Below are 14,830 nucleotides of genomic sequence, written 5' to 3' on the forward strand. Positions count from 1 at the left end.
CCAGTCAATTGCGTTTGGAGCTGAGATCCAGGCAACTTGGTAGTGGCCTGGATTAACATCTAAATGACTGGAGCTAACTAACCCATGAGAGAAGAAGTTTAAAATAAGAAAACCATGCATGAAATGGAACTACATACCTGTTTTAACTTTGCCTAGAGCTGGAATCATCAACTTTACAGACCCTCTGATTGTTGGTAATTTATCCAGTAGAAGCAGGAATTACTGACTCTCCCTGATAAGGGGTTGACAGCAACTTTCTATTATATTACACACCCTTTCCTCAATTCCAGCTTCCGTATTACCTTGTCCCTCACATCAGAAACAGTGTACAGTCCATTTCAGCACCGAATCCAGTGTATGGCCCATAGTTTTTGTGCAATAAATATTGATTAGATAAATGAAGATTTGTTGTCTAGGTGACCAAGCTATGATTACTGTGTGATAGTAGTTACCATTTGTTGAACACGTACTCATTGTACCAAGTCGGTTTGCACATATTTTCTACCTCCTCACATATTTTTCTTTTGTTAATTACCCCAAGATTCTATGAGTCTGTTATTATTGTCCCCATAGTCAGAGGCCTTCAGAAACTTTCCCAGGATTGCACAGCTCGTCGGCCTCGTCGGCAGCCATCCATCTCGAGAGACGATGGTGTAGCTTCTTAAGAGTCTATCTGCACCGCTGAGAATGGCTGTGCAGTCCGACTCGGGAGTGACACGGTATCTGTCTCCTCCCGTGTTAAATCGACATCTTGCGATGACGCTGGAGTGTCCTCTCCAGTGAAGCTGAAGCTACAGAGCCTGGGCAGGGTGATATGGAGGGTCTGCTGTTGCCCATGCAGCAGACCCCCCCCCTCTTCACAGCTGAAGGGTCCAAGGGAAAGACGGAGTCAATACAGCTTGGCTTCAGGTGCGCCGCAGGAGTTGCCAGTGTTGACTACAACGTCAAACCGCCTTAGGGACTCCAGCTCCGGATTTTCTGTCGGGGTTTACTCCCTTAGCCTTTCCCCTGAAGAGGTATGCCGCAAGGCAGCGGAGGTTTTTTGGAGTCAGAGTTTTCCTTCTCTGATGTGCCCTGACTGGAAGATCTTCGATTGCACAGCTAATAAGTAAAATAACCAGGACTTAAAGTGAAGTCTGTCTAACCTGTAAACCCATTGTTTTTCACAGCTCTAGACTGCTCTCCTCCTACTGACCATGTGAGAAACCCAAGATAAGCCTCAGCTAGCAAATCTTCAATCTCAGCTCCATAAAGGCAGGATGGGGAGGGGTGAGCTAATGGCCAGAAATAATCTTGAGTCTAATTGGAGCAAGATTGTTTTTGGAATTCATCAACCTCTCACACTATCTATGCTTAATACTCTTAATAGTGCTGTAATGATTATGTATAGTATTCAATGTGTATCCGATTAATAGTTTCGGAAGTTTTGATTACTCTATGGCTGCCTAGCCTATTCATTTTTACTCATGTGTATGATTGTCTGCTCAAAACATACAAATTTTAGTAAAAACTTTAAAGGGAAGTCAATGGTCAAGTTCTATGACTGGATCCTGCCTGGACTGGCCTTTAGAGGCCCTACAGTATCACCCACCTACTGTAGCTTCTCCACCTCCTGCTATATACAATTTAGAATTTCTAAAATCCCTAAACTATAAGAGAAAAGAATAATGAAATAATGTGATTCTTGGGGTAGCTATTTTGAAATGCTTTTGAAATATCATTTGAGACATAATATCCGTGCTTCTGCTTTGCTGGTGCTTCCAGCATGTGCTGATAGTTTCCCCCAAACAATATAGCACTGACTGAGCTTTGCTATTGTTACTGTTTCTTTAGTTATCTAGAGGGAAACTGGGAGAAAGCTGGGTGGTCAAGTAACTGGACAAATCCAGAGACTTTTGAGATCGTTTGACATTGGTTCAGTATTTTTTCCAGTGCATATCATTTCTTCCCATTTGTTACTCAGAAAAAGCTATGTTTGTCTAATATGTCACAACAGAAAATTCTCCTTTATGTCTTTACTATTTGTTTGAAACTAGGAGAAAAAAACTGTCATTTGTAAGCCTCTGTGTCCAGGAGGTCCTCAATATTGTTGATAGGTTCTGTGACTTTAGGCAAAAGATGTATAATGAAATCATACACTATTTGACCATAGGCTAATTGATACAAGTGTTAAGTTCCTAAAGCATCCCATCAATGTTATAATGAAAGGATGTAGAACTAGATGACATTATTCAAGAACATGCTGTACATTTTTCTTCCTTGGATTTTTCATCAGTAAATCTGTAAAAATCCCTTTTCCATAGAGTTTTTATGATGAATAGCCAGTTCATTAAAACTATCAAATGGCTTGCAATTGTAAAGGATTATTTAAATGCCAAGAAATAATTCAGTCATGCTAATTTTTATGTGCAAATTTTGTTATTTGTTACAGAAGTGGAAATATGAGATTCTTTCAGTTATGTATTTAAGGATCCCATGAGGATACATTGGATGGGAACCAATATTTGTTTCACAAGCACTTTCTGAGAATTTCTTAGACATCACGAACTGTGTTAGGTATCAAGGATACAAAGATGAAAATTTATTCCACAAATCAATAAACCAAAACAGAGTTTCCCTCTGAAATACATACTAATCATTGGCCTTTAATTTCTTGGGGCACACATAATTACAATTTTCATAAGCACACATGAGTATCCAGTTCTTTGTGAAATAGTGTTGTTGATAACTTAGGTAGAGAGCTCTGGTTAGAGTTTCTGGATTCCTAGTTAAACCAATATTTAAATATAAAATATAAAAAAGATAGCTGTAAGAACTGCATTGGGCTAATTCATGATAATTAATCTCTGGAGTATTATCCGAAACATTATCTGCCTACACAAAAAAGAAAATAAAGAAATGCATGGGCCAAGAGAGGAGGAGGCTTAGAAGTTCATGGAGCACAGACCCTCATCTGGATAATGTTTTTGTTCTACTAATGTGCATCTGCTGTGTTGGGAGCTTCACGAGCTCTTATTGTTAGAATGGTGGCCTACATGCTGCCATGGGAAAAGCAGAGGTTTAGAAGAGTGAATGCTAGAGGGCTAAGGAATATGTTCAAAGAAGAGGAGAACCTTGAGAAATTGGTAGAGGCATGAGACTGAGCTAGAAATTGAATAAAAATGGGGTAGAGAGAAGTAGTAAAGGGTAGAAAAAGCAAATGGGGGTAAGGAGAGAATTAGGAAACACGGATAAAGAATAATGAAATGGACTGAAAATTACAAGAGAAATGTGGTACAGATGAGAGTTGGGGGTGGGGGGGGAGGAAAGAAGTTTAACTGTGGAAGACAGAGGTTTTAATGAGAAAGACAGTGAAATGCTCCCAACACTTTCCCCCAGTGTTTGGTTCTGGGATCAAATGTCTGTTGTGGCCACAGCCCATTAATAGCATTAATCATGGACCTGTTAATAAGGGGACAAGTCCCGATTCTGAGCAAGTGGATGGTCCCCCACCCCCAACTGTGTCTGTGAGCCAGGCAGAAAAGCTTGATTCTACCAGCTGTCCAGGAAGCCCTGCTGCCATCTTAACCTCACCCATGGCTTTATTCCAGAAGCTTATGGAATGAGACAAGGTTCTGCAGACTAATTGAGGCTGAAGTGGACTATCCCCAGAAGATAGAAGCTCCTCTGCTTCTCACTGGGAAGAAAACCAGCCTCACACAGAGGAGTAGATAATTTTCATCTTCCATGACTACACAACATAGCAAAACCAAAAGTGCCTTTCCCTCTTACTTTGAGAGCAGGGATACATCAAAGTAGAAGAGTGAGTAGAAGCAAAGGGAACTTTATAATCCTATTGGCTGCAAAGACTCTTCCATGACTAATAAAAATCTCCCAGTGAAAACTTTGCCTAAAGAGTGTTGGGTATTATTTTCAGGCTGTACATGATACTGCCATTGTTTGTGAAATGGTGTTATCAGCAGAGTCATTTGGTGAGGGAAAAAAAGTGTCCTTAATTTTTAGGTACCTATTTAAAAACTGACATGGCTTGATTTAGCTTTTATTAATGCTGTTTTAAATAGAAAATGGAACAAAGTAAGTGTTTGGCACATTGGTTGTTTGTAATGTAATGAATCAGATAATGGGCCATGTTTTGCATAATGTTGAGATTGCATTATGAGAGAATTGACATCATTTTTAATATTGATTTTTCCTGCTGCTGTACATAGTATGTGTTTTCTTATTGTAAGAGCTTCTTTAATATCTTTCAGTAATTTTATAGTTATTTCTAACAAGGTCTTGCACAACATTATTGGATTTATTCCTAGGTATCATATATTTTTGTTGTTATTGTTAACATTACATTTTTTTAATCAAATTTCTGTTTGTGGATAATGTAAGTCAAATTAATTGCTTTTTCAAAATGACTATTTATCCCACAGCCTCTCTGGACTCTTATTATTCTAATTTTCTGTACATTTTCTTTGTTTATAATTGTATCATCTCTAAATAATACCTGACTTACTCTTTCTAAAATCTCTCTCTCACACATTTTATTGTGCTGGATGAGTTGTGCAGATGAAATGGTAATAGTGAGTCCCTGACTGGTGTGGCTCAGCAAAGTGAGAGGTTACTGGTTGGATTCCTGGTCAGGGCACATGCCCGGGTTGCAGCTTCAGTCCCCAGTCAGTTCATGTATGAGAGAAGACCAATCCACCTTTTTCTCCCTCTCTTTCTCTAAAAATTAATTAAATCTTTAAATGGTGATAGTGAGCATCATTTTCTTGGTCCATATTTCCATATTTTAAGATAATAAGTTAAATTTTGCCTGCATTATATGATGCTTGTTATAGGTTTTGTGAAAGACATGCCTTATCAAGGTGAGCAAATCACTTTTATTCCTAGTTTGCTAAGAGTATTTATCAACTAAGAAGTTGCTATATTTTACCCACTTTTTCTATATAATAGTATAACCATATAATTTTTGTTATTTTAATCTCTTAATGTTGTGAAATATGTTTAAATAAATTCATTGCTAGATTTTGGCTTACTCTGTTTCAAAGTAAGTTTACCTTTATGGGGACAAATGAGGGGAATGTATAATTTTTGTTTCTCATTTTACACTTTTCTGATAAAAGAACCTGGTTTTACATGAGCTCATGCATTAAAGAGTATACTATTCAGGTGTATTATTTTTCTTGAGTCAGTTTTGATATTATGATTTTTTCCAGGAAATTGGCTATTCACTCAAATATGTAGCTTTATTAGTGTGTAATTATTGATAGTATTTTCTTATTAATTTTTACCTAGGCTGCATCTGCAAATATGCCCCCACCTATTTTTTTTTATTTCCAACATTATTTATTATTTCATCTCTCTCTCTCTCTCTCTCTCTCTCTCTCTCTCTCTCTCTCTCATTTTCTCTCTTGAAGTCTCACTAAAGATTTGATTATTTTATTAGCCTTTCAAAGAATAATCCATTGATTTGGTTGTTTTTTTCTATGGCATTAAATACATTTTAATTATTTTCTGCTCTTTTTGTTTTTTATCTCCCTTTTTACTTTGAGTTTACTTTTGTAACTTCTTGTGTTGGCCATTTAATGCATTACTTTTTATTTTAGCATGCATTCAACATTAAATTTTTCTTTCATTATTGCTTTACTTCCTTTCCACATATTTTGCTATGTGATATTTTTTAATATTTCTGTTCTAAGTATTTTCTAATTTGCACTATGATGTCCTATATATGCTAATGTTTTATGCATTAATTTCCAAATGAAGGGTTTTTTATATATATTTTTATTAGCAATTTATAATTTAATTGTGCTGTAACAGTGTTTCTGGGTAAGAGAAAACAGTCGCCCAGAGCATGTCGTGATTTCCAGCTTTGATGAAACTGAAATGCTGGTTGTGCTTTTGGTTTGGTTTTAGTCCAAGCATATGTCTGTCATGTTTCTGAAAGGAAAGAGAAGGATCCTGTATTCTTCTGGGAGAAGTGTTGAAGAATTGAGGAAAGTAACATAGTAATTTCCTCTATAGAAAAATCACTCTTTAAGTCACCTGCCATTCATACTCTCCCTCCTTTTACTCCTCAATCCTCACTTGTGAGGGCCAGCCGCTAACTGGTTACAGTTTTTTAAACATTTACCTTTCCATGCTAATTTCAGAGCAGTGAAAGCCCTAGGATGTTTCTTACATAGATAAAAAGCTGATTTTCCTTTTAAAGCAAGCAAGAGAAACTCTTCAGGCTGTACATTATACTTCCAGTATTTGTGAAAGGGTATTATCCATAGGGTAAGTTGATGAGGGGGGAAAAAAAGTGCCTTCAATTTTTCATTAACTACTTAAAAATAGACATAACTTGATCTGTAGGCAATGAAGGGCTGAAGGACCTAAAGAAGGATCCTTTAGTTTTGAAAAATTCAAAAGCCAATTTATATATTCCCTCCCCATGAAGGAAACATTCTGTAGTCATCTAGTTGGACAGGGATTTGAAAGAAAACTATTGTTTTCATTGTCTTGTTTTGTTTTAGTGCTGGAAGTAATTTAGAGATCAGCCGAGGAAACTGAGTCCTAGAAAGGCTTGGGAATTTGTTCATGATCACACCCCTTGTTCCTGGAAAAGCTGGAAATGGAATCCAGTGTTTTGCCTTCTAACCACATTGCCTTATTTGAATGCTCTTTGTAAAGCTTCTCAGTAAAGATGTGAAGATGTCTTTTTTCCACAGTTCAACATTTAGCTTGTAAATGTCTTGATGAACTACAAAACTTGGCAGAGTTGTGAATCCTGCAAAAGTGTAGGAGGTGGGAATTTTCCATACTTCTTAGATTATCAAAAGCTGAAATTAATGACATATGCTATTGCTAGAGAGCCTCAGATTTTAGCTATGTGATGTTAAATTTTTCCATTTTTTGTTAGAACATAAAGAAGGCTTCTTTACTCAGTGGGAGCAAATATCAGACATGGTATGAAAGCAACATATGGGCCCTGAAAAGCCAGGATAGATAAGATTGAAGGCTGTGAAGAGAATATCCAATAATGATGAAATTCAACATAACTACAAACCAAAGTGCATGCTAATAGAGGCAAAGGATATATCAAGCCTAATTGTTCTCAGCTATTTCAGAACATCTTTTTAGATTGACTTAAGCCTATAGCATCATCTGCTCTGCTGTTAAGTTCATGATCTTTTGCTGGGCTGTGGCTGGACCTTAGCCTGTGGTGGTAGGAAGAAGAGAAGCTGGAGGTCAGGCAGAAGGCAGGCTGTATAAGGCCTTAACACATCACACTAAGAGCACTTGAGAGATATTAAAGCAATGAGAAGTCAATAATGGGTTGCAAGTTAGAGACATAATTTAGTTAGATTTGAATTTTAAAACGATCACTCTGACTGAAATATGAATAATCAATTAGTGGTATGAAAGAATAGAGGCAAGAATATCAGTTGGGAAAATATTAAAATTTCTCCTGAATTAAAAGATGATAAGGGTCTGAACTGAGGCTTAGAGGTAAGGGTGGAATGGAATAGGCAGATTTGGGGAATGTTAAGTAGATAAAGGTTTGAATGTAGGAAATGAGAAAACGAGAGGGATCCAAGAAACTCAAGTTTGGCCCTAGAATATTTGATGGATGGACATATTATTCAGCAAGTTAAGAAAGAGAGAAGGAACATGTTTGGGAGGAAAAATAAGGGTCTATTTCCCTACATGTTGCACTTACTTTGGTCTGCAATGATGGAGAAGATACCAGCGTGGAGGTTTGCATGTGAGAGTGCTGAGTACATAAGTGGGTTACATGGGGGAAAGGATTAATTTCCCAGTGAGAGTGCTGAGGGAACAGAGCCCGGGACAGAGCTCTAGCCAACAGCAACACTGAAAGGAAAGAAACAGAAAAGTCAGAGAGGGAAGGGGAGAAACAGAGAGTAGTATTCTAGAAAATAAATAATGAGAGTGTTTCAGAAACAGTTGTACTACGTACCTCAGAGAAGTCAAGCAAAATGGATACTGAAGTCTGAGGCTTTATATGCTAGACTGAGGAATTAGAGGAAGTGTTCCCAAACAGAGAGAGTGGCAAGTTCAGAAGCAGAGGCAGTGAGAGCAATAAACTTTTGTGATGACTTAGAGAGGGCCAGGAAAAAGATTTTCAAAGAACACTGAACTGATGTTGAAGAACATAACATTTAAATGGCAACAACTTGAATACAGTTGATATACAAAGTGTGTGTGTGGGGGGGGGGGGAAGACAGAGACTTCTTGTCCCAAGTACCGAATTCACCCTTATAGTGACTGGAATAACTGTTTTTGTCAATCAAGTACAGTGCTTCTTTCCCATGAACTGGGATGAATTAACACTAAAACATTTCACTAACAAATTCTTAACGGTTCAATTAGTATTTTATTAGTTACCAAAATCATTATTTTATGCCTAACATCGCAATGTAATGAAGCATTCTACTGACTGAACTGAGAACTGTGCTGCTCCCATCATTAACTCAGTTACATACCATTTCCCACTCTGGTTACCCTGCGGACAATAAAGGTATCCAATAAATATTGCTGTTCATCTGGAGTCAGTTTCATAAAGTGACCTCTCCCTAACCTTGGTGTCAACGCTTGCAGTTGAGTCCTGTTTGACCATTCTGTTTGGGCAGGAGCCTCTCCTGGGGGTGAAGGGAGTAATGAGCAAGGGCAGGCCCCCATGCTACAGGCACCACCACGCCACACTTGGGGAGTTAGAGCAGGGCTCTCTGTGCTTCCCTGGGTACCCACTTTTCTTTTTTTCTCTCATTTTAACCTCTAGCTTTTGTCTGATTCTCTCCCTCTCCATTAAGGTTTTTCTCTCATTTTTCACTCATGCTTCCCTTTCAATTATATCTTTGCCTACCTGTTACATTTTGTGTTGCAAAAAGACACTCGGAACTTGCAAGCTAAATGATCTTGTGGAGTGACTGTGATTCTTTCTTTCTGATGATGGCTTTTCTTCCTGAGATCATGTTGAGATTGACCTCACAGGAAGAAATAAACAACTTTTTGTTTCGTGTGTAATTTGGGAATGTACAAGCCTCCTTTTCACGGCTCTGCTCAGACAGAATTGCCATACATAACCCTCTCATGATTACTCATCCATTCATCCAATGAGTTTCCACCACTTTAAGTGCACAAAGATAAGTTTGTGCACACAGAATTGCTACATAGGGATCTATTTTGAGTTTCAAAGCGTATCTCTTGATGCTCATTACATTCAAAAGTAGACACTTTCTTATGAAGGAGAAACTATCACATCATCAAAAAACATTGATCATAAGTTAGAAGCTTGGCTTGTATATAGTTCTGGCCCATAGGAGACACTCAATAGGTTATTTATGAGATGTTTGAATAAATGATGATTTTGGATCATTATTATTAGAAATATTAAATCCCTATTAAACTTATTTTATAGAATATTCCAGGTCTCCAAAGTATTTATTTTATTTTTGCATACATTCTTAAAGCTGGATGCTCTGTGGGATTATTTATTGCCTTTAGTCCATAATAGTTCTTTTTAGAAACATTGAAGACATTAATTCAGTGCCTGAAAACTTGTGCATAGTTCATGGACTTTTCTGTAGTCTTTTGCCCAAACAGGGGTGTAGCCTGGAATGTCAGTTTATCACACCAAGTCCTTAGCTGTGACTCCCCTCTTGCCTCGAACACGCAACCCCAAAGTCACATAAACTCATCATTTATCCCCAGGACACAACTTAGCATGTGTTTGCTTATGAATTGATCTGTGATAAGCCCACAGGAGCTCAGCAGTATAAAATTTGAAATAAATAACCCCCATGGCCAAGAGTTGTCCACAGAATGAACCTTAGCCCACTATTTTCATAAACCTCCAACCCCCACCTGCTGACTGCAAATCTCTTTCAGCTTCAGGAGAGCCAGATGTTTTTTACCCTGTGTACTCCAAGCACCACTCCGGTCCCCGGGAAAGGGAAAAGGGAACATACTTCAGAGTCCACTGCCAAGGGCACTCCACCAGGATCCAGAAGCCTGGGAATTCTACCCTGGGGAAAGAAAGCAGGAGTTTCCCAGCCAGATTCACCTCCCACCATGGGAGGTTGTTTTTAATTGTTCTTTGAAGAGTTTTTCCAAGTTGTTTAAAGCCTTGTCCGCCCACTCAGGGCAGGTTTCCTGGACTCCAGAGTAGTCATGGTTTCTTCCCTGCTCTCCATCACGGGCAGAGAAACTTTGAACAGGGCTTCTATTTTCCCCTTTCTCTCCCAGTGACAATACTCAACCAACTACTGATGCATTGGTGATGGCTGGGATCTTTTCCTTTGCAAGTTTTAAACTGTGATTCACGTATTATTTTCAAAATATTGCTACAGAATTTGTATAAATGACATCCTTTCAATTTTTTTATTAGTAGTGAGCATGCTTTAAACAGCTTTTGAAGGAGCAGGTCCCTATCACTTGGTAAGATACCAACCAAATGAGCTATTCTGACACAAAGTGAGGACTGGCCCAAGAAGATGTCCTTTTCGCCCTTTTATTTAAATTTAATCATAGCTAAAAAGCCGGAACCTATACCTAACACTGTAGTAGGGAATTTCCATGCATTGAATCATTCAATCCCACAATAATTCTATAATACCATTGCTTATCCCCATTTTTCAGATAGGGAAACTGAGCTATACATATGTAGAAAAAGGCAGGGCTGGGATTTGTCTGTCCAAATGCAAGGCCTGTATCTTTCCCTCCATGAATCTCCCCAGAATTCTATGATAGAACATGGAAAAATCCCATAGCAGTATTATCCATAGGTTTGAATAATCTAAAAATCAAGTATTTATTTATTACCAGTTCAATTTTTAAGTGTATATAAATCATAATTGAAGATAAAACTTAATTTGGCTTGGCTGCAGGAGTAAACTTATTTATTTACTTTAACTTTGATTTTGAAATAATTTCAGACTTACTAAAAAAAGTGGCAAAAATAGTACACAGTACAATTAGAAAAATCAAGAAGTTAACATTGACAATTATACTATTAACTAATCTATACTTCTTAATCAGATTTCACCAATTGTTCCCCTAATGTTCTTCTTCAGGTCCAGAATCCAGATTCCCTAATTACGTTTAATTGTCATGGCTCCTTAATCTCCTACAACCTGAAACTATTCTTCAGTCTTTCATGATCTCAACACTTTTGAATAGTACGGGACAATTTGGTGGCATGACCCTCATTTTGAGTGTGTCTGATATTTTCTACTGATTCGGGTTAGTATTCTTGGCAACAATCATACAAAAGTGATGTCATGCCCTTCTCAGTGCATAAAATCAGGAGGTATGTGATATCGCCAAGTCTCATTATGGGTGATGATAACCTCAATAACTTGGTTAAAGTGGTGTCACCATGTGTCTTCACAGTAAAGTTGTTACTTTTTTCCTTTGTAATTAATATGTATCTATTGTTTTTTTTAATGCTTTATTGATTATGCTGTTACAGTTGTCCCAATTTCCTTTCCCTTTGTTCCCCTCCACCCAGTGACTCCCCTCCCTGCAGTTGTCCCCGCTCCCTTAGTCCATGCCCATTAGTTGTGCATATAGTTATTCTCAACATATTCGTATCTACTCCACTCCCTTCTACTATGCTTCTTAACTCCTGTACCATCTACCTCCCTTTCCCTCCTTCACCCTCCCCACTGACCTCCCCACAAAATGTTCCCCATACCTATAATTCTTTTCCCACTCTCGTTGCCTAGTTTGCCTTTGTTTCAGTTCCCTAGTTTCTGTTGTTGGTTGTTGTGATACAGTTTTCATTTTAATGTTCATAGTTTTGATCCTCTTTCTCCTAAACAAGTCTCTTTATTATTTCATATAACAATGGTTTGGATCTGATGAACTCCTTCAGTTTTACTTTGTCGTGGAAGCACTTTCTCTGCCCTTGTATTCTGAATAACAGCTTCACTGGATAGAGTAATCATGGCTGTAGTTTTTACTTTTCATTACTTTGAATATTTCTTACCGGTCCCTTCTTGCCTGCAGAGTTTCTTTTGAGAACTCAGCTGATAGTCTTATTGGGACCCCTTTGTATGTAATTCTCTTCTGTCTTGCTGCTTTTAAGATTCTCTCTTTATCCTTAATTTTTGACATTTTGTTTATAATGTGTCTTGGTGTGGTTCTCCCTGCCTCCAGTTTTTCTGGAACACTCTGTGCTTCCTGGACCTGTAAGTCTATTTCCTGCCCCAAGTTAGGGAAGATCTGCTTCATTATTTTTTCACATAATTTTTCAATTTCTAGTTCTTCTTCTTCACCTTCTGGCAACCCTATGATTCGGACGTTGGCCTGCTTATAGCTATTCGATAGGTTTCTGAGCCTCTCCTCATTTTCCTCAGTTTTCATTTCCTCTTTCTGCACTGGTTGACTGCTTGTTCCTTCCCTATGTTCCAATTTGTTGATTTGATCCCTGGTTTTCTTTCCCTTACTACTAGTTTTGTATGTGTTTTTGTTAATTTCAGCAAAACTAGCTTTCATTCCTTCCCTGTCTTGTTTAAGATCTGCTGTTACATCTGTAAGCATTTTTATAACCAAAGCTCTGAACTGTGCCTCAGAAAGATTTCCTATCTGCTGCTTCGTTAGATTAGATATTTGCTGTCTGGTCAGCTGTGTGACAGGGATCTCTATCATGATCTGTGCCATCCTGACAGTTTTGTGTTTACCTTTGCTTCCTGGGCAGGGCTGTCACACCTCCTATGCTATAGGGGGTGGAGCCCCGTGCACTCATCACAGCCAGGTGACCCTTCTCACCACACTGTGGTGTTTTCTGTGGGGGTAGGGGTCCAAGATGGATTTCTGATGCTCACTCTCCGCTGAGAGACCGGGAGCCTCCTCCTCCATCCCCACCCACTCCGGGCCTCACAGTCCAAGGCAATGGGGGTCTGCCTTCGCCGGCATTGGAATCACAAGCTGTCAGGTCTGGTCTGCAGCCAGGGGTGCTCCCCAGGAACTTCTTGCCTCTCCTTAAATATGGGTGTCTGTGCTTACTGCTGTCCTGCTGCCATTGCTGCAGTTGCCACTGCCAGCACAGCTTGACCTCTCCACTCCAGCTTTGCCCCTCCTACCCATACAGACAAGCACCACTTCTTTATAACTTCATACGTTGGACTTCCATTTATTTTCTGGAACTTCTGGTTATTTCTGGTTTTGCGGTAGTTGTATTCCTTCTTGGTTGTGGAGGGAGACAGAGTGTGTCAGTCTAGGCCTCCATCTTGGCTGGAAGCCTCCTGTCAATACATATCTATTCTTTAAATTTAAACCCTCTTACACTCATTTTTAGTAATATTGCCTAATCTCTTTGGGCCCCAAGTGTCCTCAAGTATGCACAGAGTTATTAATCCTGCACTACAAGTCCACCAGGGCTGCAGTGAGGCACGAACAACATGATGTGTATATAAGTGCTTTGTCAATCATGAAGAGGCATAGGAATGCAACACACTAAAAGACTGGACCAGCTATATAACAAGAAGCCACAGGTTGCTAAATTACTCATCCTTCATATTACATTCTTTCAGACTCCCATTGAGGTCAGTTAAAAGGAAGATTTAAAATCTGTCAATAGCCATGCAAAGGAATTTCTGAGCTATGACTTGCTCTCTTAGACCTTTTGGAAGAGACCAAATTTTCTCTAAGATTTCTAGGATCTCTCTAATCTAAGGTTCCATGGACCCTACATTTAAATTAATAAGCACAAGGGAAAAATACAATATGTATTGTGATTTGTGATTACCCTACATAATGTAACAGTGTGATTTCTCTTTAATTTTACACATTACAAAAACATGTTCTGAGTCATTAACATGGGGGTACAAAGCAGTCAAATTCTTTTATATTTCCAATGAGCATCCACATGACTTAGCAGAAAGTTCAGCATCTCACTCTTGAGACCTCGCCTGGAAAGTTTTCCCCTCCCACACACATATAGACCCTTCTTAAGTTTAGAAGCTCAAGGTTTACTCAGTCCCGCGGGGGAAAGAGTTTGATCTTGCATTTTATGATCTTGGTCTTTCCTTCTTGCCTTTGTACAAGGCCAAAAGAGAGACGTTGGCTACTTTGACAACCTTAAAGCGAACTCCAGGAATGTCACCAACAGCATGACCTTTGCGACCAAATCCAGCAACTAGAACTTCATCGTTTTCCTCAATAAAATTCAAACAACCATCATTGGGAACAAAGGCTGTGATTTTTTTGCCATTCTTGATCAGCTGGACCCTGACACACTTCCTAATGGCAGAATTCGGCTGTTTGGCTTCAACGCCTACTTTTTCCAGCACAATTCCCTTCGCATGGGAAGCGCCTCCAAAAGGGTTGGCCTTCAGGGCTGTGCCCAGATGGGCTTTCTTGTACTGCTTATCATGCCACTTCTGGTCTCGTCGGTGGCTCCGGAGTTTCCTGGCAGTACGAAGGCCGCGACACTTGCCCATCCTGCCGGCGCCACGGGCCCAGGCAAAAGAGCGATCTTGCATTACTGCTCTGCTTTTTGCTGCCATTAAATGTCATTGTTCAAAACTAGAGCTACATTGTGCCACAAAAGCAAGTCTGTCCTGCGATGATACCTCATACTTCAACCAAAGAGTGTCCCAGGTTTAAATGCTGAACCTTTGTTCCCAAACCCCAACAATGTGCCAACATAGCTAGATCTTAAGGCAATTCCAATTGTAGACACATCTTTTTCTAAAACAGCCTTCCTCTTGTATATGCTAAGGGTCACTGCCCCCATACCTCATTTTTTTTGTTTGTTTCTCTTTGAAAAATCTTGATGGGCTTCCTAAGTTTTTGGTCTGCCTATCCTGGTCAGCCTCAAGAGGTG

The 14,830-nt window shown here is 39.1% G+C and overlaps 1 protein-coding gene across 1 annotated transcript; it reads right to left on the bottom strand.

Annotated features, from left to right (window-relative positions):
• Positions 1-14,012: 14,012 nt before the first annotated feature.
• Positions 14,013-14,473, bottom strand: LOC149995940 (small ribosomal subunit protein uS12). Its single transcript, XM_090258339.1, has one exon. It carries the CDS (start codon positions 14,442-14,444, stop codon positions 14,013-14,015), a length of 432 nt encoding a protein of 143 aa, XP_090114465.1. The 5' UTR covers positions 14,445-14,473.
• Between the last annotated feature and the right edge of the window lie 357 nt (positions 14,474-14,830).

This window comes from Furipterus horrens, unplaced genomic scaffold (assembly GCF_987537825.1).
Source record: "Furipterus horrens unplaced genomic scaffold, mFurHor1.1.pri manual_scaffold_12, whole genome shotgun sequence".
Classification (NCBI taxonomy): domain Eukaryota; kingdom Metazoa; phylum Chordata; class Mammalia; order Chiroptera; family Furipteridae; genus Furipterus; species Furipterus horrens.